This window comes from Notolepis coatsorum (genome assembly GCF_963971535.1).
Source record: "Notolepis coatsorum genome assembly, chromosome: 5".
Classification (NCBI taxonomy): domain Eukaryota; kingdom Metazoa; phylum Chordata; class Actinopteri; order Aulopiformes; family Paralepididae; genus Notolepis; species Notolepis coatsorum.
This window is the reverse complement of record NC_140169.1, coordinates 169,232,769-169,256,656: the sequence shown is the minus strand read 5'-3', so window position 1 is coordinate 169,256,656 and position 23,888 is coordinate 169,232,769. Positions and strand designations below refer to the sequence as shown.

Below are 23,888 nucleotides of genomic sequence, written 5' to 3'. Positions count from 1 at the left end.
AGGTACGGTGGGGGGAGAGGCTTTCTATGACACACACAACAGACACACAATGTATGGGATATATATATATATATTCTGTACAGAGCCAAGAAGAAACTCTAATTCATCATCCTCTGAGGAGAGGTACAAGAAGAACACTTGAAGACTTTTGGTCCCTCACTCAGCATTTTGGCTTTAAACCCGACAGGAAATAAAATAATTTGTCAATGGGAAGGATGGTATCAGCTGATGCTATCAGACCGTGGCTTATAAACACCTCGGCACAGACCTGGGGGGGGGGGGGGGGGGGGGGGGGGGGTGTTATCACTGGGAGCAACTCTCCGAACGATGTGTTTTGGAGGGGTGGATGGTGGACGGGTTCGGGGTAGGAAATGGCTTGATGATGGGTTGAACCGATACATCACGGCACCTTGGGTATACTGTGTCTGTGTGGTGAGCAGTGATGCCACAGATTACTTGTAAAAGTAATCTGATTACTGATTACTGATTACTCCTTTAAAAAGTAATCTAAGTTACTTTACTGATTACTTGATTATCAGAGTAACTTAGTTACTTTGAAAGTAACTAGGTTACGAAGTCGTCGTCGTTCCCCCACAGTTTTTTTTTAAACGCTTTATTGAAAGTGCATAAATTGTTTTTAACTTGTTTCTCTGCACATAGCGTAAATTGTTAAACTAGTGCTTCAGCTTCTGTACCATCAAGTATGGTAAAGCAACAGTCTATGATGCTCACAGCATTAGAGCAGCCAGCCAGTGGTTTTACAAAACCAGTGTATCACATCTAACAAATGCAGGCTGAACTATTCAATTATATCAACTGTAACTATTAAATTGTTTTTATAAATGTCTCTCTATAAACATACAATCAGTCTCTCTTTAACATGTAAATTAACTGTAAATCTGGCAAATAAGAGCTTTTGCTCTGCCACCATCAAATATACATTAATCAAAAGGGAAAGAAACAATCTCTCTCTTTTGCTGTTGGACATCCGAGTCCTCCTGTACCTAGTCAAAGCGTCGGCTAGTGTTGTGATTCCAGATGCTTTCAATGCAATTGGATGTGCTGTTTTTAGCGGTAGACAGTATTTTGTTTCCTCAGCATATGAACGTGAAGTAGTGATTGAGGCTACGTTTAGACGAGCGTTTTGGGATGGAAGTCTGAACAGAAACCGCAATCACTTTTAATTTTGCGTTTAGACAACCGTTTTGGGGTGGAATTCTAACGACGGAGCCCTGCTGTCACACGATTGGCGCATATGTCACATGACGTGCTGTGAAGACCCGCCCTACTCTGCCTCTGATTCGCAGACTGTGGATGGGGAATGTGATTGTACCAAAGCAGAGTCACTCACAGACAGAGGGACCAGTCACGCCGCGGGACACATTCTTGTGTAACCCTTTCACTGCCACACGACGTCACACCCAAATAAGAAAAACAGCTCAAAATGTATTTTTGACTGTCGAAAACGAAATAAAATACTGCATTCCGCCTGCATTATGAATTTATGATGAGATAGTAACGAAATAGTAACGCACAGCCACTTGGACAAGTAACTGCAATCAGATTACTGGCTTTTAAAGATTAACGCGTTAGATTACTATTTTCGGGGAAAAGTAATCAGATTACAATAACGCGTTACTTAGTAACGCGTTACTGGCATCACTGGTGGTGAGAGTGTGCGTGTGCATGAGTTGTGTGTGTGTGTGTGTGTGTGTGTGTGTGTGTGTGTGTGTGTGTGTGTGTGTGTGTGTGTGTGTGTGTGTGTGTGTGTGTGTGTGTGTGTGTGTGTGTGTGTGTGTGTGTGTGTGTGTGCGTGTGCATGTGCATGTGCACGTACCTCCTGACTCGGAAAGCCTCCCCCTGTAGATCTTATCTTCGACCACATCTGTCCAGTAGAGAAGGCTACGGTTAAAGTGGAAGTCGAGTGCGATGGTGTTCCTCAGGCCTGGCACCAGCAAGCTGTAGTCCCGCCTGTGGAGGTCTATCCGTCTTATCTCGTGCCGGATGGAGAAGATGATGAAAGCCTCAAAGGGATCTGGTCCGGCGGGTAGGTTGGTGGTGGTGGTTTCATGGAGGAGGAGGGGGGGGGGGGGGGGGGGGTGCAAACAAACAAGTTGTATTTGTGGCGATGCCACTACAGTACCACACAACCACGCAAGTACACGTATGCACATTCACACACACACACAACACACACACACACAGATACACATTCGCACATGTTGGCGTCCACACACACGTGCATGTGGTGGCACCCAATTGCATTGACAACCAGCTGCATGCGCACACAGGAGCGCATGCAAGCTGGCTCACCATGTCTCATGAATGGGCACCTCGGCGAAGCTTATCTACAGAGCATTCAACACAGAATAGCTCTCTGGGGAATGGTTTGTGTTGTGGCACAAAAGCAATTAAAACAGTGTCCTTGCTACTATACACAAAGGCACACGGTACTGTTGCTGCCAGACTGGCACAAACTTAACCGGCAAAACTGACGTTCATGGCTATGCAAGCTAATTTCAAACAAACCCACAGTTACTTATTCAGCGCGATGATGGCATCTGCAATGCAAAAGGCAAGCAAGAGGAGCTGAAAGCCCTCAAAACTTCAGAGCAAATTCATTAACACCTTTGTCAAGATTAAATGAGGATGTTTGTATTTGTGTGCAACATTTGATTTATGGTAGCGCCATACAATTTTGATCGGCTTCCAGCGGAAATTGCATATTCGTTTGCTACTTTAACATAAGATTAGCGCCGCTACTGCCATCAATCTTTGTATGAAATAGAGAAGCAAGTAATCAAAACGAGGCCCATAAATCTGAATGTGACAAGCCAAAGACTGCGCCATATCCCTATCCTCTTCCAGGCAGCTACAGAGCAGACTCACGAAATAGATTCAATAACAAACAATCGCGGCAACATAAAGTTTGAATTTAGAATGCGGGGGGGGGGGGGGGGGGGGGGGGGGGCGATTTTTTTATCTAATTAATTACAGGATTTGTGATAAATGTATCTAATTAATCGCATTTTAATCGCATAACAATTTTAGGCCTGATATTTTATATTCTATAATCATATTTCAAATTGCATGTGTCCGGATGGCAGAAGTCAGTACTGTATCTACAAAACCTTCTGTTTAATCATCTTCCTTTATTCATTTGCTTAGATTTTTCAGGTCTGGTCAATTTTTGCATGGTGTTATTCACAGTCAAAGATAAAAAAAAAAATCTATTGAATTGATATTCTCATTTGGTTCATTACAATTTACTCAAGCCTAGTAACAGACACAGTATTTCTGACACTGGGAATACATTCCCTGAGATCCATAGATGTCCCTAGAATCAGATACCAAGAACATGCAAATAGACCATATTAAAAAAAAAAAAGTCTGTAAATGTTTATTCTATGTTTTAACCCTTTCACTGCCACACGACAGAAGGTTAACCCTTTACTATCACACAACCGACAGTCGCCGGCTGTTGTGTGGCAGCGAAAGGGTTGACCCTCTGTGTATTGTCACTGTGAAAGGGTTAACCATTTTGGTAGTGCGGCAGTGAAAGGGTTAATGGAATGAATGAGATTTAAAAAAATATATATAAAAAAAACATAATTTTTATTTTATTTTTTTTTAATACATTTTGAGTAAATTTTCATAACGCGCTAATTTGCTGGGTAATTAATTAATCTAATTAACGCGATAAACTGACAGCCCTAGAAAAAACACCTGTGATTGTGCGGCATGCGGCGGGATAGTGTGTGTGTCCGAATGAACAGAGTGAACAAACGCCCCTTGCAGGTTTCAAACTGATTAAGTTAGAACGGACAGTATATCCTAGATCACCAGGTCTCGCCGTTCACCGGACAGCCAGCCCTCATTTCTTCGAGGCGCGATGCTAAGTCATTCCAATTATAACAGGTTCAGTTTTGGGGGGGATTCTTTCTTTGGCTTTCAATGATCTATAACGTTAGGTTATGACTATAACCAAGTTCTGTTAACACTAGTGGACGCTCTGCGTCTCATTGCATATATCTCGCTTCAGCATATATACACTGAATAAATTTCAAAATGTACCTTTAAATGCCAGCATTTATCTGACCACACCCCCATCCGCTTACCTATATAAGCAGGGGTGGTGCCACACACTCATCTCCTTCCCAACAAATTTCACCACAATGAAAAATCAAGGGCCGCAGCGGCGTCTAGACGCAGAGCGTCCACTAGTGTTAACAGAACTTGGTTATAGTCATAACCTAACGTTCTGTATCACACTAGCTCCCGCTCTGCGTCTCATTGCATAATAGGAGCTGAGCGGGAGCTAGAAGCTCGACAAATACACCCCGTTGAGGCCCCCCACAGCCATCAGATCAGGGAGGGCCGAGCCCCCCCGACCCACCCTAATGGAGGGCACCCCCCCTATTGGTGACTTCACGGGAGGGCGACGGACCCGACCGTGCGAAGAGGCACTCAAGCAACTCAACGCACAGGGTGAGCAGAGCGTGGCTTGACCCCATGACTACACACACGCACAACCCGCATGCCACCCGGGAACGAACGGAGGAAACAACCTCGTTACTGCCCCCAGAATCACGGGGTCAAGGGCAAACCCAACCCCGTGGCAAGGCCGTAGCAGCGGAGCGCGAAGGAAGACCCAGACCCACCAAAGGGACTGGACCCCCTGGAACGGGGGCCCGGAGAAGTCCATGATGCCAGCATCAAGACCCCACCAGGTGGGCACTTAGTGACCCCGCCCCCCCACATCGCCAGCGTATTCGGACAAAGGCCCCTCAGCCGAGCGGGCCCTGTCCCCCCAATAGTACACCGCCTGGCACACTGACCCTGCAGAACAGGCAGTCAGCATGGCGTAAGCACACAAAAAGGTTTAACCAACGGAAGCAGGCAGCGCACCGGGGGAAAAAACCAGGCAACAGGCTGTTAACCCTAGCCTGGAGACTGCGGACGAGACAGGCGCCAGAGGGGACAGCTGAACACAGCCGCCCCGGCGGAAGGGGCGTATGCTGGCGTTGTTGCATGACCAAGCCTCCATTTAAAACCCCCACCCAGAGGGGTTGAGGCAGAGAAGGCTGACACGATTGGCAGACGTCATGAACGTGCAGGGGCACCCTCAACCGGTGAACCCGGGGAAGTTGACACTGCTCCAACACACCAGGGAATCAACCACCTTGGTGTTACCCAATGCGGTGGTATGTTCCTATAACCCCTCAAGAAAAAACTCCAAAACACACCTGCTATACCGCAGTACAAGTGTTTGTTTTCAAAAAGGGTTAACCCAGGCCTACGGGTCGACGAAACATTACTTCGGACCGGGCCTGGCGATACGGGAAGCATAGGGCCACCAGAGGAGGTCAAAGACCACCCCAACAGGCCCCTCTTCGCCATGCGTGAGAGAGGAGCGAAAAATAATGGAGAACCCGCCCCTAAGCACACCGTACTTGGTATTCCCAGGTGGTCTCCCAACCAAGTACTAACCAGGACCAACCTGTGTAGCGGCCCGAGATCTGACGAGGTCGAGCGTGTACAGGTTGGCATGGCCGTAAGCCATTACGACAGTGCTGAGTAAAAAACGTACCCAACCAGGGTCTCCATAGTGCTTAACCCTGTGACACCCGGACCAACCTGGCATTTTTCCCCTGAAAAAAGCCAAGTCCCTCAGGGTACCAGAACAGCAGATCTGCATCCCCGGCGGACAACAGGGTTCAACTGATCTGGACCAGCGTGACCAGAACCAGTCCCGTGCCCTAACCACGCCGACATGCCTACTCCAGGAGAAAGGGCAGATATGCGTGTTGATCTTAACATGAAAAGAAGGCGCCACCCAGACGTTCGGGCGAACCGCGCCGGTGGCCCACCCCCAGGGCGTGAGACCCCTCTACATATGTTCAGATCCATTCCGTCATCATCCCCCAGACATGAACGAGAATCCGTCGATAACCAACCCAGGTCGTGGGATGTGGTCGTCGGAAGAGGAAAAACATCCATCCCAGTTGCTTTATAAAAACGCCGTTTTAACCTCAAGCAACCAAGGCGTGCCAGTCAGTCGCCTGTTTACAGCGAGCTAGCACTATACGTGCGTCGGGACACACCCACATCAATGAACAGGCTATTTAGACCTGTCATTGAATCCCCAAGGCGCCCAGGGGAACGACAAGAGGGGTGTGACACTTCCTAACTCCAACTCTTTTTTAATAGAAAAGAAGGAAGCACCAACAGTATGTATCCCAGTCTACACAGCCGGGGGTAAAATTTTTTCACATTTTTACATCCCACCACCCTCCCATAGGAAGGAGACGGGAATCCCAGAGACTTCCCACGCGAGCTGTACAGATTGAAAAGAATATATTGCACCTTGAGCCATGTAAAAAATTGGTTTAGGGCTCTCCGGGGAAGAGGCACTGAACCCATACACACTCAATAATCGAATTGAATCGAATACATACACAATAGAATAGGACACCTTCTATCTAGAGGGTCCACTCACCTTGACAATCTGAGGAGGAGGCTCTGTACTCTGAAGGAGGCTCCCTCACATGGAAGGAGGAGTCCGAACTCACAGAAGGCGAATAGGCGAATAGGCGCTTGGTGAGGAGGAGCCCTGACCACCCCCCGAAAACAGATCCATCACATGGACCTGAACAGCACACGGAAGTCCTACCAACAGAGACGTGCACAGTGACGTACTCTATGGCGGGGAATTTCTGCGGTGCACACGCCCAATATTCCAGGCCGTGGGACCAGGAAACTCCCTCCCCCCCCCCCCCCCCCCCCCCCCCCACCACCGAAACGTGCCGAACCGCAACGTGACAGGAACCTTGAAGGACAGGGGGTGTACCCCTGACCAACAGAAAAAAGGGGGGGAGGAAAGGTTACCAGTTCACCCCTTTACGACCCCACACCCATGATACGATGTAATGACAAAAAGAGAGTATGACACAGTCATAGTCAGCTCTATGAAGCGTTTGCCAGCTTCACACAGCGCATGAGCTAACCTGCTATCTGATTTTTACTAAGGAAAAAACACAGAATAGAGAGGGCTCTCTAAGAGCCCCGGTCCAAACTTACACATATGCTTCTGTGGCCAGTCCAACCCAGTTGTAGGTCACATGACACACACACCCATCATCACCTACAAAAAATGGCAAAAACACTCTACAGAGGAACGCCGTTTTTCATAATGAGAGAATACCTAATTCTCGATTAGTATCGGCCACAGGCCTTGCTAAGCACACACGAAAGCGACCAAACAATCTTTTCTTTTAGGAAAATAAAGTTTCTCCAGCAGTCTTAGCACAACCTCAGCAATCAAGCTAAGGGTTACATCGCATCCCTACCACACAAAGACACAATGTAGTGCAACAACATGTCTGATAGGAGGATGAAGAAGTCCCCAGGGAACCGGGGGGAAACACAATCCTCCTACTTTACCCTTAATACGGCCAGTTAAAACAGGAAAACCTGTTAATATGTGAACACACTGTTCATTGTCATCACAGGCTGAGAAAAGAATATTCTTTACTCATTTGTCACTAAGCATAGCTTCATAGGTTAGTTACCCCTTAGTTGTGAGTACACGGTACATATAAACACACATGATGTTTCTCACACAACAACCAGATCATTTTCACATCTGTAACAACAACCCGATTTGCACGGAGAAGCTAGTTACCAGTGACAAGACAATTCACACCAAACTTGCGTCGTATCCTAAATGTATTGCAGCAACACACGTTTTTGGAAAACATCGTTATTTACAAAACATTTAGAAGGTAAAGCCAGAAGACGTGTATAAGGTCTGGCCAAACCTTGTCCTACCCGGAGCGTAGATCAACGAAGTGCAGTCTCAAGGCCCCGTAGAAAACACAGCCGTCCTGTGTTGTTCGATCTGGGCAGCGTCGCCGCTCCAACCCATCGCTACGGTCCCCTTTGTTGACGCAGGCTTTGCCGTCCTGGCCCAGGGCAGGTTCGACGAACATCCTCTGTCAAAGATGACGTCGTAGTCAAGAGTGTTTAAAACATGTTATAATCAAAGCACGTCCAACAGAGTAGCATTAAGCTAACGGCCGCTCCAACCGTCGGTCGCTACTGCCCCTGCCCGCGAGACGCCGAGCGAACGGCGCACGCGACCAGAGGGGAGCTCGCGGCGGCGCGCGAGGAGCCGGAGCTACCCCGCGCTGGGCCTTGGCCGATAGCAGCAAGCTAACGTTTCCTAGTGATCACAGCAGGCTAGCGCTGCAGCTAACAGCTGACTGGCTAACAGTAGGCCCAACCTATGTAGGCCACGCAGTGATCCCAGCAGGCTAACGCCGCAGCTAACAGCTGACTGGCTAACCGTAAGCTAAGCAGCTATCACCTGAACTTGTACACAATGATATAACACTCACCCAGACAGGCCGCCGTTCTGAAACCCTCCTCACTTTTTAAGAGAAAAGAGAAACAAGATGTCAACACAGCTTTACAACGGTGATTTTACCAACACCCGACGGAGCCAGCACAATACCCAAACTGGCCTGTGTAGCTGACTTGAACATAGATCTTCCGCTATCGAACATCTATGCCCATATCTCCTCGTGAAGGAATACTCTCATTTGGATATGAAAGAAGGGGCTACACGGTGACAGAGAGATAACCACTCGTCCAGAAAACACAGGGATCACCAGTGTTAATGGTCGCGGCCCACTAGTTAAAACTATAATGGGCTTCAGACCAAGGTCTTCTGTCGCCTAAGAGGCTGAACAAAGGACCCTAGCCTGGGGCCGGTTTTCATAAACATTGTCAATTAGCCCCCATAGCACTAACAGACAAGTGGTGCCTGCCAGCAAACAGTACTCACCCAACCTGAAACCCACCGCTTCTCACAACAGCGGCGCGTCCTACAGTTCAGCTGTGCCCTGAAAGGTTTCACCCCAACCAACACAGCAAGGAACTGCAGTTGAGAGGCATGCAGCGGCGTGCTCCCAATACGAAAACCGGTGGAGGATTTTAGAATGATCATCATCTTCCAGACACTCCAGTACGAAGACAATATCGCCGTATTTTCTCGAAAATAGTGAGAGAGAAAATAAAGATATGATGTCAACGTATCTCCTTGTTCTTCCTTTCCTCAGAGTAATATTTTTCTCCACGTCAAGTGGGCATATAGCAACACGTTGGCAAAACAGAGTCCATTCTCTTCGGTTCAAATAACAAACTCAGCAAGACCGACGGCTTCTCAGTTACAGTGGGTGACAATATTGTCACAAGGAAAGAAGATATTACCTACCTGGGTTCCATCCTAGAGGCAAATCTTTCCTGTGACAAAATGGCATCCAATGTAATAAAAAAAGTCAACCAACGAACTCGATTCTTGTACCGGATCTCCTCACTGGTAAACAAGAATACCCTGAAGACTCTAGCAGGAGCACTCATTCAAGGGTACTACGACTATGCTTGCACCTCATGGTACCAAAGCACCTCAAAGGCGCTAAAAACAAAATTACAAACATCTCAAAACAAACTGGTCAGACTACTGCTTGACCTTACTCCTAGAACCCACCTCACCCCTGCCCACTTTGACAACCTAGGATGGCTTAGAGTAGACGACAGAGTACAGCAACTTGCAATGGGCCTGGTCTACAAGATACACTACACGACCAAGGTACCCATGTACATGACAAAATACTTCCCAAAGGTCAGTGAATACCACGATCACAACACCAGAGGGAGCTCCACAAATCATGTTAAACCCAGATTCGGCTCAAACAAGGGACTAAACACGTTTCGCAATTATGCCACATCAATGTGGAACGCCCTACCCAAAGCTGTAAAGGTATGTGAATCACTACCCACTTTCAAAAACACTCTCAAAAAACACCTAAGGGAGACTGCAACCCGAAACTGGCCCCTGTAAATGCCCGAACACAACCCCCTCCAATGTACAGTAAATTACCAAGTATGGTCTTGTCAATAATCCAATGTACAGTGTTGTTTGTACAGTTGTACAGTGTCCCCCACCCACCCCTCCTACCCAACCCCCCCCCCCCCCCACTCCTACCCAACCCCCCCCCCCCCCCACTCCTAACCAACCCCCCCCCCCCACCCCCCCCACCCACCCAACCACCTCCAATGTACAGTCCCCCCCCCACCCCCACCTACCCAATCCAATGTACAGTTTCCACGCCTAATGTATATACTCTTTTCTTTCTGGACTCTTTTTGTATCACAAACAGTACTGTAATTGCAAATCTGGTATGTCATAAATGTATAGATGAAGCAGTACTGTCTATCTGTATGTCATGTATGTCATATATGTTACGATGAATTGAAAATGGGGGACCCTGATGTAAACAAGACGAAAGTCTTTCTCTGGTCTGCATCCCCTTAACAATTGTATGTATTGAGCTGTACTGTACTGTACCCATTCTGCAATCTGTTAATAAAGTTTTCATTCATTCATTCACACACGTTGCTTGTGATGAAATTTGAGTGTGGCACCACCCCTGCTTATATAGGTAAGCGGATGGGGGTGTGGTCAGATAAATGCTGGCATTTAAAGGTACATTTTGAAATGTATTCAGTGTATATATGCTGAAGCGAGATATATGCAATGAAACGCAGAGCGGGAGCTAGTGTGATACAGAACTCCAAACTCAGTATCACTGAAACAGGTGACATGCCAGTTAATTTTGTGGAAAGGTATCGCCGTCGGATCACTACACGTCTGCAGTGATCATGTGTATAATTATAGAATCTACAATCGCAGTGTGATTTTGATAAAAGGACATACAATTCCATGTAATTTCTGCATGCTGAGTAAGAGGAAATACCAATTTGAGCAATTGTAGCACTTTCCATTGAGGCTTGGTTTTAGAAGTAAAAATGTTTTATTATAAAATCACACTTTTCCCCTGACTACAGTTCTGCGGCAACACACGCACACACACACACACACGCACACGCATACGCACACACACACACACACACACACACACACACACGCACGCACGCACACACGCACACACACACACACACACACACACACACACACACACACACACACACACACACACACACACACACACACACACACACACACACACACACACACACACACACACACTATAATCTTGAGAGCTATTGGTTAGATTGCATTAACTACATTAATTAAACCTCACCGTTGCACTATTTAATAACTCTCAAGAACACTGAGTATAGTATAGGTAATGTATAGTCATACAATAACACACACACACACACACACACACACACACACACACACACACACACACACACACACACACACACACACACACACACACACACACACACACACACACACACACACACACACACACACACACACACACTCACACACTAGGGCTGGGCGATTAATCTAATGAAATTAAAAGAGTTTGGCTTACCACGATCATGAAAGCAAGATAATCGAGATAAAAACTATTATTGTGTTGCATGCTATGTTGCTATCTTGTGCTGCGCTCCGCCCCTCCCCCTCCCAAGTCCAAACAGTAGTTTCAGCGAGTAGGGTATATCTGCAGAGCCGCATAGCCCAATGTCTGGGCGGGGCTTCGGGGCCTGCACTGTGTGTGGATGGGGCGTCGGGGCCTGTACTGTGCGTGGGCGGGGCATTAGGGCCTGTACCGTGCGGTGCACTACTGCGCATGCAGATGAGGGGGGGGTGTGGGGGGGCTGTCTCGCTCTCTCTCTCACTCTCGCTACGTGTTGCTGGTGCGGACATTTATGACATACACAACATACGGATATACAGATATAAGAATCGAATCTACTCATCTAATCTAATCTAATCATGACATTTATGACATACATGACATACAGATATACAGTACAGTTACATTTGTGATTGATTGATTGAAAACTTTATTAACATATTGCAGAATGGGTACAATACAGTACGGCTCAATACACACAATTGTTAAGGGGATGCAGACCAGAGAAAGACTTTCGTCTTGTTTACATCAGGGTCCCCCATTTTCAATGGATCATAACATAATTGTGTGTATTGAGCTGTACTGTACTGTACCCAATTATAGCAATTTGTGCTAAAATTGCAGCCCTAACACACACACACACACACATGCACAAACACACAGCCTTTGCGACCGTATTTTCGCAAACCGTAACAGGCGAGGGATGCGGTCAGAGCTCTCACACAGTATCCACACACGGTAAAAGCGTCGGCGGGATGTGTACGTGCGTGCGTACCGGTGCTGTGGCAGCTGTCTCCGTCGGGGTCGAGTCTCCATCCCGCGTAGCAGGAGCACTTCACCGTGGTCTTGTACTGCTCACACACCTGGCTGCACTTCAGGTGGCGGCTGCAGTAGTCCACCGCCTCGCACGTCCTGTTGCTGCCGTCCAGGTGGAGCCCCGGGGGACAGGAGCACACCACCCCGTGTCCCGGTGCCACCGTGCACTGGTGGCTGCAGCCCCCCCTGGCTACTAGGCATTTATCTGGAGGGGAGAGCAGAGACAGGGCGCTTCGGTCACCTCAGAGTTCAAGTCCTCACTATGTGAGCTTCCTACCTGGTTGATGTTAAGATTATTATTTTTTTCTTTTCTGTATTTTTTCTCCCATCGCAATTTAGTCGTTATGCCAATTCCCCCCTCCCCTTCCTAGTTGTTGCACGCATTTGCCCCCCAATTACCGGTCTAAGGGAGCCCTGAAGTCTATCACATGCGTCCTCCGATACATGTGGAGACAGCCAGCAGCCTCTTTTCACCTGACAGCGAGGACTCTCACTGGGGAAGTGTAACGCATGGGAGGCTCACACTACCTTCCCCAATTCCCTCTCTCACCATGCAGGCGCCCTGACCGACATGTATGAGTCACTGTTTACGACCAGGATACACAGCTGTAACGTTCTGGGTGCTTTGCCTAGGAACACAACTGTCATTCTGGAGTTGTTCACCTGGTGGTTGGTATTTGCACTCATTGTTGGTCACGTCTGATTCGCTGTCTTGTCACTGATTGAACTGTCACCACTGGTTGCTGTCACAAGCTGTCACTTTGCTGTCATTGATTGATGCATTGGAATGTCTGGTATGTGACTATATATTGACCCTATGTTTCCCTCTTTCCTTGTCCAGGCTTCAGACTGTCGTTCGTGCGGAAGGAGTTGGAAGAGTGCTGACCTTCCCGCTGTTATTATTCTGGTGTAACACTTTCTCTCAGTTGACGCTCGGCGTCTTTCCTTGCCTTCTAAATTGCTCTGTGTTCTTATATTAAAAGACACCCTCGAAGTAATTGCAAGCACTTCTCCGCCTCTCGTTATTTCATCAACTATTGGACTCGCATTGCTTATCTGCATCGTAACACATACCCCACCGGCTTCCCACCGCTAACACTGCAAATTGTGTTAGTATGGACGACTGACTAAGCCGGAGGTACCACTGACAGCTGGATTCGATACCAGTGTCTATGCGGTGGTAGGCAGGCGCTTAGTCCGCTGCGCTACCCGGCCGCCCATGTTATGATTATTTATGTAGTTTTGTAAGGCCTTTGCCCCACCGTACCCATGTGATCTGATGAGATCTGCCCACAGCGGCGCTCCCTGAGCGGTTTAGAATGCAGTAGTCTTGCTCAATGGCACGTTGGTTAGAAATGGTTGGCACCGTACTGTGGATGTCACACTACCCACCATCCTGTTGGGATCGAATCATCGACCCATGGTTAAGTATTGGCCCATTTTTCAACCTCCGTTTCATAGTGTAAGCTAACCTGTTGCCCCAACAAACAGGTGTCAGGATGAAATCTCATGAAGCTACTTTCAAGTAGCTCCGATAAACTAGCTCCAATAAAAGGAGCAATTATTATGCTGTCTTCGTAGTCAAATTAAATTTAAAAAGGCCTGACAAAAAAAGGAATTAAATTAAATAAAAAATTCCCACATTTCTAAGATTATTTTTCACAAACAATTAGGCCCTATGTTCCCACAGCCCTATGTTCGCACATCCCTATGTTCCCACATTTCTAAGATCTCTCTCAAAATGAGACCCTATGTTCCCACAGCCCTATGTTCCCACATCTCTAAGATCTTTCTAAAAATGTGTTCATATGTTCCCACAGCCCAATGGTCCCACAGCCCTATGTTCCTGGACGGACCCTCTACTACCAGAGGACAATTGGATAATAGGTTGGGTGTAATTGTCTCCCACATTAACACTTTGAATGCCAGCCACGACATAACACGTGTTAGTAGCCCGCCCCCTGAATGCCCAGCACGATAATTAGCGTGACATTTTTTTTATTAGCGATCTGAATTCATATTTCATCAACCGAGTCTACCGTTGGGAAACCAGCCCCACCAGGAGCTCAGATGTGGAAAAAAGCGCCCCCTATCGTCTCCCAGATGGTAATGCACCCTTTTGGAATGGACTCAATGAAAATGGATGAGAAAACAAAAATCCGGAATCCACATTTTACTTCTCACGCATGCAACCGGAGATGATCCCAGTCATTGTGGAACCTCAGAACAGTGTGTAATATGTCTTTACAGTATACAGCATTGGATCAATAAAATAATTGATTTTTGGAATGGCGATCAGGAATTGGAATAATCTTTTTGGATACCATCTGATCTCAGGTAAGGAATCTATTTTTACCAGTCTTAGGATAATCAGACCTGTTTTCACAGAGATATAAGCAATTTTCCCCTATGTTTGATATGGCTGTTTGGCTGTGCGAGCGATCAGGAAATATATCAGAGCAGATATCAGATCGCGGCCCCAGCGTGCATACGTACACATATACTATTGTTAATCTAGCGTTTATTTGAAAACTATTCATAAATAGGCCGAAGAATTTGAACGTTTTTTGTGTATTCTAGAATATTCCATTTATTATGGAATATTTTTATTTTCCTTGAAAACGAGGGCTTTTCAAGATGCTATAAAACGGAAATTAACCGATAAAAAAACAATCCGCTTCGACAATGTTGACTGGAAAATGAGTCATTGATAAGCGACAAGCAGATTAGACACATAGCCATAATTTAAAACATAGACTAGGCGATATTAACGCTAACATTGAAGTGGATGCTGGGCATTCAAGCACTAAATCGTGCGCCCCCTGCTGGGCACTGAAAGTGTAAAGGGGGATCAAATCAGATACACATTTATGAAACAAGGAAATGTGGGAACATAGGGCTGTGGGAACATAGGGCCAAATTTTTTTAGAGAAAATAAATCTTAGAAATGTGGGAACATATGGCTGTGAGAACATAGGCATGCTCCCAGCACAAGAATAATACTTTTGGCTCTGAGCTACTGTACAATTGAGTTTTCTAGTCAAGCATGGCCGGTGATAGAATATTTCCACTATGCCTTCGACAAACACACAGAAAACTATTACACAAGCATGAGAGAGTCTGTGCAGCGCTGTTGGTTCGTATGTGGAATGACCCGGGCAGTGTGCGATCCATACCATGATTTTCGGGGGAGCTCCCGGGTGTGGGTGTGGGTGTGGGTGTGGGTGTGGGTGTGGGTGTGGGGGGGGGGGGAAAGAGCTCAGAGCGCTTTTTCCTGGGTCTCGCGACTGCCGCAAAAACGCGAGGCGCGGCGCTGGGAAAAGGAACGCGCCGGCAGCGTCTGTGGCATAGAAATGAATGACAGACAGGAGCTGACAACTCATAAAACGTCCCCGGTCGACACGGGCCCTATTAGGCTATAGCAGTGCTTCTCAAACTTTTTCTGTCAGGCCCCCCTTTGGCGGACCAAAATATTTTGGGCCCCCCCCCCCCCTCGCCCCAACAAAATAGTCATGAAATGGGCCATGTTTAAATTTATTGAAATAACACCAATATCGTGACCTTTCAAATTGGCCCTATATTTTGTTTTCAAAGCTGTCATGGATGAAAAGCCAGCTTCACACAGATACTGTATGTCAGGGGTCAGGAACCTTTTTGACTGGGAGAGCCATAAAAGCCAAATATTTCTAAATATATTTCATTGAGAGCCATATAGTATTTTTAACGTATAATAAATTAAATATGTCTTACTTTTAATGCGACTTCTGGTGCTGCATGGTTTTGCTGATGGCCTTGTAATCTGGTTCATACGTGGTGAGGTTGAGCTTCATGCAGGCGTTGAGGCTTCCATCAGTTAAACGTGAGCGTAGGTTGGTCTTAATGTTCCTCATATGCGAGAATGACTGCCCACATGCATATGTAGAGCCAAACATGGTCAATACGGCAATACTCACGCTGCATTGTGTGGTATGTCACAGGAAGCTCGTTCCAAGTTTTAAGAATCAGCTGGTCTTCAGGTTGAAGATTTTTTATTTCTGTCCACTTATTATTTCTGTGTTCCCTCGCCAGCTCTGCTCGCTATATCTTCAGCTACAGATACTATTAGCTGTATCTTAAAAACTAATTTTTGTTTACTTTAAAATGACACAGTATTATTAAGAAATATCACAAGTATTAAAAAAAAAGAAAAAAAAAATACAAAAATTTCTGGGAGCCATATGCTGTCACCAGAAGAGCCATATATGGCTCGCGAGCCATAGGTTCCCGACCCCTGCCTGTATGTGGTGCTGAATGGTATCAACACCTTAACTGCTGCATCATGAGATACTTGGTGGGCCATGAGATGAGATACTTGGTACTCAGCACCACAGCACACTCTGAAACTAGCTCTCTAGGTGGTATCATATGAGATTTCAAAGAGTTCTTCCAAGAGTTTGGATGGAGATGTGTCAGGAAGCTTTGTCTCAATGTTGTCTGTAAAGGTTTTTTTTATCCAGAGTAACTTGGTGATCCTTTTCTGTGTTTTATTAAATAATGATTTTCAGATTTTGAGAAATGTTATTTTCATGGAGAACAGTGCAGCTGCAACAGATAGCACTTTAGTGATAATTTTCTGTAATCCAATTTTTATTTTTTTATTTTTATTTTTTTTTAATAAATCTCAAGGCCCCCCCTGTCATGCCTCTGCGCCCCGCCTGGGGGGCGCGCCCCCCACTTTGAGAAACACTGGGCTATAGGTATGAACAGTCATAGAATATGACTCTGGGTATGAGTAACGTTACAGAACCACACATAGTCCACACCACACAGGTCTGCAGGCATGATGGAGACGCACATATTAAAATACACATGCTCATATTAACCCCTCTGATCCAACACTAAAATTCACACACAACAGTCCTATTTACACATAAACACACGGATGAACCAATACCGAACAACAAGTCCACGACCAAACACATCGAGTCTAACATTATTATAGTAGTAGGCAAATGCAACATTATCGTCACCGACCTGATGGTGAAGATTTGCCGAATTCTCAAAATCTGCATGTGACAGAAGTAGTCCCCGCAGCAGGCTGCTTCGCATTCTTTGTAAAAGAAGGCTTACTTCTTTGATATTTCATTTAACTAAGTTTCGACATTACGCTTGTTTGATGAAGTTTGATTTGTGCCTGCAGGCTGCAGCGCCGCCACGCTCCGAATGGTAAACGCAAGAATAGCATGTTGCCATCTATTACGAGTAGGGTAAATCTGCAGTGCCGATATAGGGTATATCTGCAGTGCATATTTATGCTATTGTCTATTACAGTGAATTAGTGCGCAAATCATTAATGATACATCAAAATAGCATAATTTTATCATTATACACGATGATGATACAGATAATTACAGAAACATTTGAAATGTATGGCAAAAGTAGCATTTATTTTCAGTAATTTAGAGACCCCCAGGGGAGCTTTAGAGACCCCCAAGGGAGCTGATGTCTGATCTAGGGGAGCTATAGCTCACCCAGCTCCCCCCGTGGATCGCACCCTGGACCCGGGGGAGATAAGACCTTTATTACTGTCAAGAGTTTCCAAAAACAAGGAAGGGGAAAAAATGAACAAAGGTTGTGCCTTTTCACAGATGATACAAAGAGGGATGACAGAGAGCAACGGCGGAGGGGGAAAACAGTGAATAAGAAAAAAAACTTCTCTGCATGCTTGGCTTCTCTCTCTCTCTCTCTCTCTCTCTCTCTCTCTCTCTCTCTCTCTCTCTCTCTCTCTCTCTCTCTCTCTCTCTCTCTCTCTCTCTGTATCTCTCTCTCCCTCTCCCTATCTCTCTCAAGCCTTAATGGGAAGCATTTTTCTCCCAGGCACCAGGTGCTTGTTAAGGGGAAAAAAAAGAAAACATGCAGGGTGAATGGGAAACAACTAGTAGAAAAGGGATTGACTTTGCTCACCAAGGGGGTTTACGTGTGTGTGTGTGTGTGTGTGTGTGTGTGTGTGTGTGTGTGTGTGTGTGTGTGTGTTTGCGTGCGCGTGTGTGTGTTAGGGCTGAGCCCAAACGTTCGAACGTTTCAAACCTTTGTTCGTTACGTTGGCGTGTGTGCGTGCGTGCGTGTGCGTGCGTGCGTGCGTGCCTGCGTGCGTGCCTGCGTGCGTGCGTTGTCTTGTCGTCAGCCACATAGCTTCAGGAAGGAACAGGGTCCACAGCAGCTTTCCACAGGGACAGTTTCTTTTAGATCCTGTGTTATTAAATTAGATGAGAAATTAAGCTGAGAGGGAGCGTACAGTGCGAAAAGGTCATCTCAACCTCTACGGATAACAAGTCCTTCTTCTCTGTTAAGCATAGCCCTCAAACTCGATGGTATAGGTAGGAGGCGTCATGACGGCAACACAACTGCTCAGGGGTCTAGGGGTGTTGTTTTATTTGTTTGTTAATTTAATTATCTTTGTTATCTCGGCTATCTCTATCTTTTCTTGATCCTCCGATCGCAACTGTTGCTTTCCTCTGCGGTGCAAAGGTGAGTGGGCGAATGATGATCATGATTAATTCGACACCGGGTCTGCATTGGCATTTCAACGTATAGGTCAGTAGTTTGTAGAGAGTCTATTAAAGGAACACGCCGACTTTTTGGGTAATTTGCCAATTTCCCGTCTTCCCCAGAGTCAGACAAAAATATATAAGTATCCTTCTTATCTCGGTGCATGCAGTACAGAGAGAGAGAGACCTGCAGCGCTAGTTTACACAATGACTGGAAGTGGCTACGGACCATTAGCATATCGTCAAAGGTTGTGAAACACACTTTCCAACAACTCCAAAACATCTCATTTACATGTTGTGTAACATGCTCTTATCTTCGGCAAATTCCCAAAAAGGTGGCGTGTTCCTTTAAATCAGGGGTCTCAAACGTGCGGCCCGCGGGATGATATTTTGCGGCCCCCTACTTGACATCAACGTTTAGTGTTAGTGCGGCCCGCGCGCAACTTGTTGCCGAGTCGTTGCGCGAGTTGGAAGTTTTATTTATTTGATCATTTGTAGGCTACCATAGCACAGGCTCATGACAGCAACGTTATGTTAGTGACTTGGTTGAAACGTGATTCCGGAGTGATACCAAGTAAAGTGGAAGGCAAATGCATCCTCGCTAAATCTCCTCAGCAAGCAGTGCTCTGCATGTCCGGCTGCACTGCCACTGTCTGTCTGTGTCTGTGTACGGGTCTGGTCCAATCACATTCAGCGTCCCGTCAGAGTTTCTCCCCCCCACCCACAGTCTGCGAATCAGAGGCAGAGTAGGGGAGTAGGGCGGGTCTTCACGGAATGCGTGTCGTCTCTTTCAGTCCGAGTCAGAGCAGAGAGTTGACAGCTAATTATTGTTAAATCTATGTCACAACGAGAAAAAGCAACCATGGGTGGCATGGGTGTTGGCTAAACACAAGAAGCCATTCTCTCTCTCTGATGCATACATAATAAAATAATGTATGACTGAAGTGATGACCATGTTTGAAGGCAAACAAAAGCAAATCCCCCTCAGATCACACAGCAACCAGAATAACTGAAATACTGGCTGGTGATTTGATTAAACAGCTTTGTGATAGAATAAAAAAAAATGCACAGTGCATTTCCATAGCTGTGGATGAGTCTACTGACACCACTGAGAAGCCTATGTTCTGAAGAACCGTTCATGTTCTGAAATGTTATTGCTAAATATTGAGAAGATTGGATCAGTTGTACTTTTTTTTGTGGAATATTTGATGCGGCCCAGCCTCACCCAGACTCTACCTCCAGCGGCCCCCAGGTAAATTGAGTTTGAGACCCCTGCTTTAAATGAAATACCAATAAAACATCTCAGAGCCTAGTCTGCCCACTAGCCAACATGCGTGCAGTGGATCTCTACCTGCTGCAATGTCCTCCACTGTAGCGTCCGTGCTGAAGAGTCTGTGCTGTGTTCCGTTTTGACTTCCTATTCCCTTCCCTCGACCACTCGCCCTTGCTTGGAGGCACAGAAGGCCTCACCATAATACTATAGAGGGCTCACTTACAGGAAGTCGGGGAGAGAAGGGGACGGAAAACTGTGGCAGGTGCCAATTACAGAGGGAACACATTTTTACCTTTTCTACCTTTTTCTCCCATCCCACAATTTAGTCGCTATGCCAATTCCCCCTGGCTGTTGCGCTGCGCTACTGTTGGTCTGGGGAGGGTGTAGACTAGCACATGCTGCCCTACTGTCAGTCTGGGGCGGGTGTAGACTATCACATGCTACCCTACTGTCGTTCTGGGGAGGGTGTAGACTAGCACATGCTGCCCTACTGTTGTTCTGGGGAGGGTGTAGACTACCACATGCTGCCCTACTGTCGGTCTGGGGCGGGTGTAGACTATCACAGTATCACATGCTACCATACTGTCGTTCTGGGGAGGGTGTAGACTACCACATGCTGCCCTACTGTCGTTCTGAGGAGGGTGTAGACTACCACATGCTGCCTTACTGTCAGTCTGGGGATGGTGTAGACTACCACATGCTGCCCTACTGTCAGTCTGGGGAGGGTGTAGACTAGCACATGCTGCCCTACTGTCAGTCTGGGGAGGGTGTAGACTACCACATGCTGCCCTACTGTCGGTCTGGAGAGGGTGTAGACTACCACATGCTGCCCTACTGTCAGTCTGGGGAGGGTGTAGACTACCACACGCTGCCCTACTGTCGGTCTGGGGAGGGTATAGACTACCACATGCTGCCCTACTGTCGGCCTGGGGAGGGTGTAGACTATAACATGCTGCCCTACTGTCAGTCTGGGGAGGGTGTAGACTAGCACATGCTGCCCTACTCTCAGTCTGGGGAGGGTGTAGACTACCACATGCTGCCCTACTGTCAGTCTGGAGAGGGTGTAGACTAGCACATGCTGCGCTACTGTCTGGGGAGGGTGTAGACTACCACATGCTACCCTACTGTCAGTCTGGGGAGGGTGTAGACTAACACACGCCTCCTCTGATACATGTGGAGTGGCCAGCTGCTTCTCTTCAACTGACAGAAGGGAAGAGTTTCACTGGGAGAGCTTAACACGCACATACGACTGTTCATGCCAGGGGTCCCCAACCTTTTTTGAACCAAGATCTACTTTTTAATTTACCACCTAGCCGAGAGCTACCAGCCAAAATTGTATATTGTAAGCCGTCATTTGAGGCTTTATAAAAGCAGCATAATGAACACAAATCTGTCAGTGCAGAGTCTGACCTCATCTTAAATAACAAACAGCATTGCTTGTTGTAGTTAACAAGGAGAGGCAGAGTTGATTTTGCAAAAAAAATATATATATATAATATAATTTTATTAATCAAGATCTACTTGAAATCAGCCCGCGATCTACCTGTCGATCGCGATCGACTGGTTGGGCACCACTGGTTCATGCCATCTCCCCCAGTCTCACCCCTCCTCCTTCCATCCAGTCCCCAGCCCCCCCTCCAATCTCGCACCTTGACATCCTGTCTACAATTCACCCCCCTCCCTCCTTCACCCTTCTCCAGCCCCTCCCTTTGACCTCAGCCCCCATGGCTCATCCTCCTATCGCCTTCCTACCTGGTCACTTGACCACACCCCCTTTGTAATGTATAAATGTCGACGTACACCTCTATTCTGGGAGCCACTTCCAGGGTCCCAGGGCAGGATGTCCGGTCTGGTCTTCTCCCCTGTGTTTTATCCGAATACATTTGTAACAACCAACTATGGACCAGCGAATTATTCCCCAGGTACATCCACCACAGTACATATCAAGTCATAGGGCTCGAGTCCAAGTGAAGTCACGAGTTTAAAGTATTTTAACCCTTGAGAGTCCAAGGGCCTGTTTGAACCCGTCGGCGGAGAACAAAGGGATTTAGAATCTCTCAGAAATGCTCAGGAAGTCGCGCTTTTCAGAAATCGGTAAAAATAGAAAAATTACATTTTCTAGTGCTTTGAGATGTAATATATATGTCTCCTTACTTGCTAAACGTAATACGACTTGTAAATATGTTTAATTCTTGCTAAATTGTATAGTTCTAAATTAACCCTCTATTCCCCGAAACTACAACGCGTCACGTACATGCACGCGCGCACACACAAACAGCGCATAGGTGTTAATCACTGAGTGATCTAATATGCATATTCTTCAGCGCGAGAGGGGGGGGGGGGTTGTGTTTCTCACTGTCTGTCGTTGATAATATAATCTGAAGAGGTCCTGCATTATTATTATTATCATTCTCGAGAATACACGGGACCCGACAGAACGTTAATTTATGTATTAAAAGTAGTCTAACATGCTTTTCATCCTCGCCCGTGTATATACCCACGTCGCGCTAAAACAACATAACTACTGTATGGCAGAGACAGAGTGTGTGTGTGTACGAGTTATGAGTTATCTCGCAGTTCATTCAAGCGCGCATCACGGTTATGACAGCTCTCTAGAGTAGAACGGTGCGCTCACAGGGGCGTAGCTGGAGATTCTGGGCCTCATGAAAGAATCAATTTGTGGGCCCCCAATCTATTAAAAAATGTGGGGCCCCCAATCTATAAAACAATTTGGGGCATTTGCTGGGCCCTTGGAATCATCCTAACCCCAGTACAGTACAGTGGGTAAGTAAGTAAGTAAGTAAGTAAGTATTTATAAAGCACCTTTCATACATGTCATGTAGCTCAAAGTGCTGTACACAATTATAGGCATATATAACGATAAACGCAATAAAGTCATAGTGATCAGTTAAGATCAATGTTAAAAAAAAAAATAATAATAATAATAATAGTAACGTAAAAATGAAAATAACGTAAAAACAGTCATTTGCTTACCAGTTTGGGAGAACAGGTCCGCACAAACATTTCCGCTCAGTGGCAACCGGAAGTGCACTAAACCAATGCACTTGTATGGTAGGTAGCAATGTTTAGGTCTTATAATGCTAGTGTAGTTACGTTTTTATCAGTGGTCATAGTTGGGTCCATAGTGCTTTACCAAGTCCCATGGATCCATCAGTGGCCGTGTATTGTGTGCGTATGTACCCGTTCGCTCATGTGGTCAGTGGCCAGAGTTGGGTCCACAGGACTTATCCAAGTCCCATGGACCCATCAGTGGCCGCGTCTTGTGGTAGAAAGAAAGAAAAAGAAAAACGTATAAAGAAAACAGTCTAAAGTTTGAAAGTTTGGGAGGTCCGCAAAAACACGCCTTTAGCTCAGAAGCTGAGGCGTGTCAAAAACTTTTGAAAAACTGGAGGCGTGTCTCCTATTGTACCCATTCCTTCATCTAAGAAGTTTGAAAGTTTGGGAGGTCCGCAAAAACACGCCTTCAGCTCAGAAGCTGAGGCGTGTCAAAAACGTTTGAAAAACTGGAGGCGTGTCTCCTATTGTACCCATTCCTTCATCTAAAAAGTTTGAAAGTTTGGGAGGTCCGCAAAAACACGCCTTCAGCTCAGAAGCTGAGGCGTGTCAAAAACTTTTGAAAAACTGGAGGCGTGTCTCCTATGTACCCGTTCCTTCATCTAAAAAGTTGGGTCCACAAGGCTTATCCTAGCCTCATGGATCCATCAGGTTTTTCCAAGCCATAACTATTTGTAAGCTAGACTGTATAGGTACGTTTTTAATTTTCCTTTAAAAATGTGTATAGAGCTGGCGTTT

At 46.4% G+C, this 23,888-nt stretch overlaps 1 protein-coding gene across 1 annotated transcript in view; it reads right to left on the bottom strand.

Moving 5' to 3' along the window:
- The window catches only part of lrp1bb (low density lipoprotein receptor-related protein 1Bb), a gene marked incomplete at its 5' end in the record, with an annotated part of 1,188,884 nt that overhangs the window by 471,306 nt on the left and 693,690 nt on the right, over positions 1 to 23,888 (bottom strand). Inside the window, 1 exon segment of the mRNA XM_084314368.1 lies at positions 12,235 to 12,480. Coding sequence (XP_084170494.1) covers positions 12,235 to 12,480 — 246 coding nt within the window.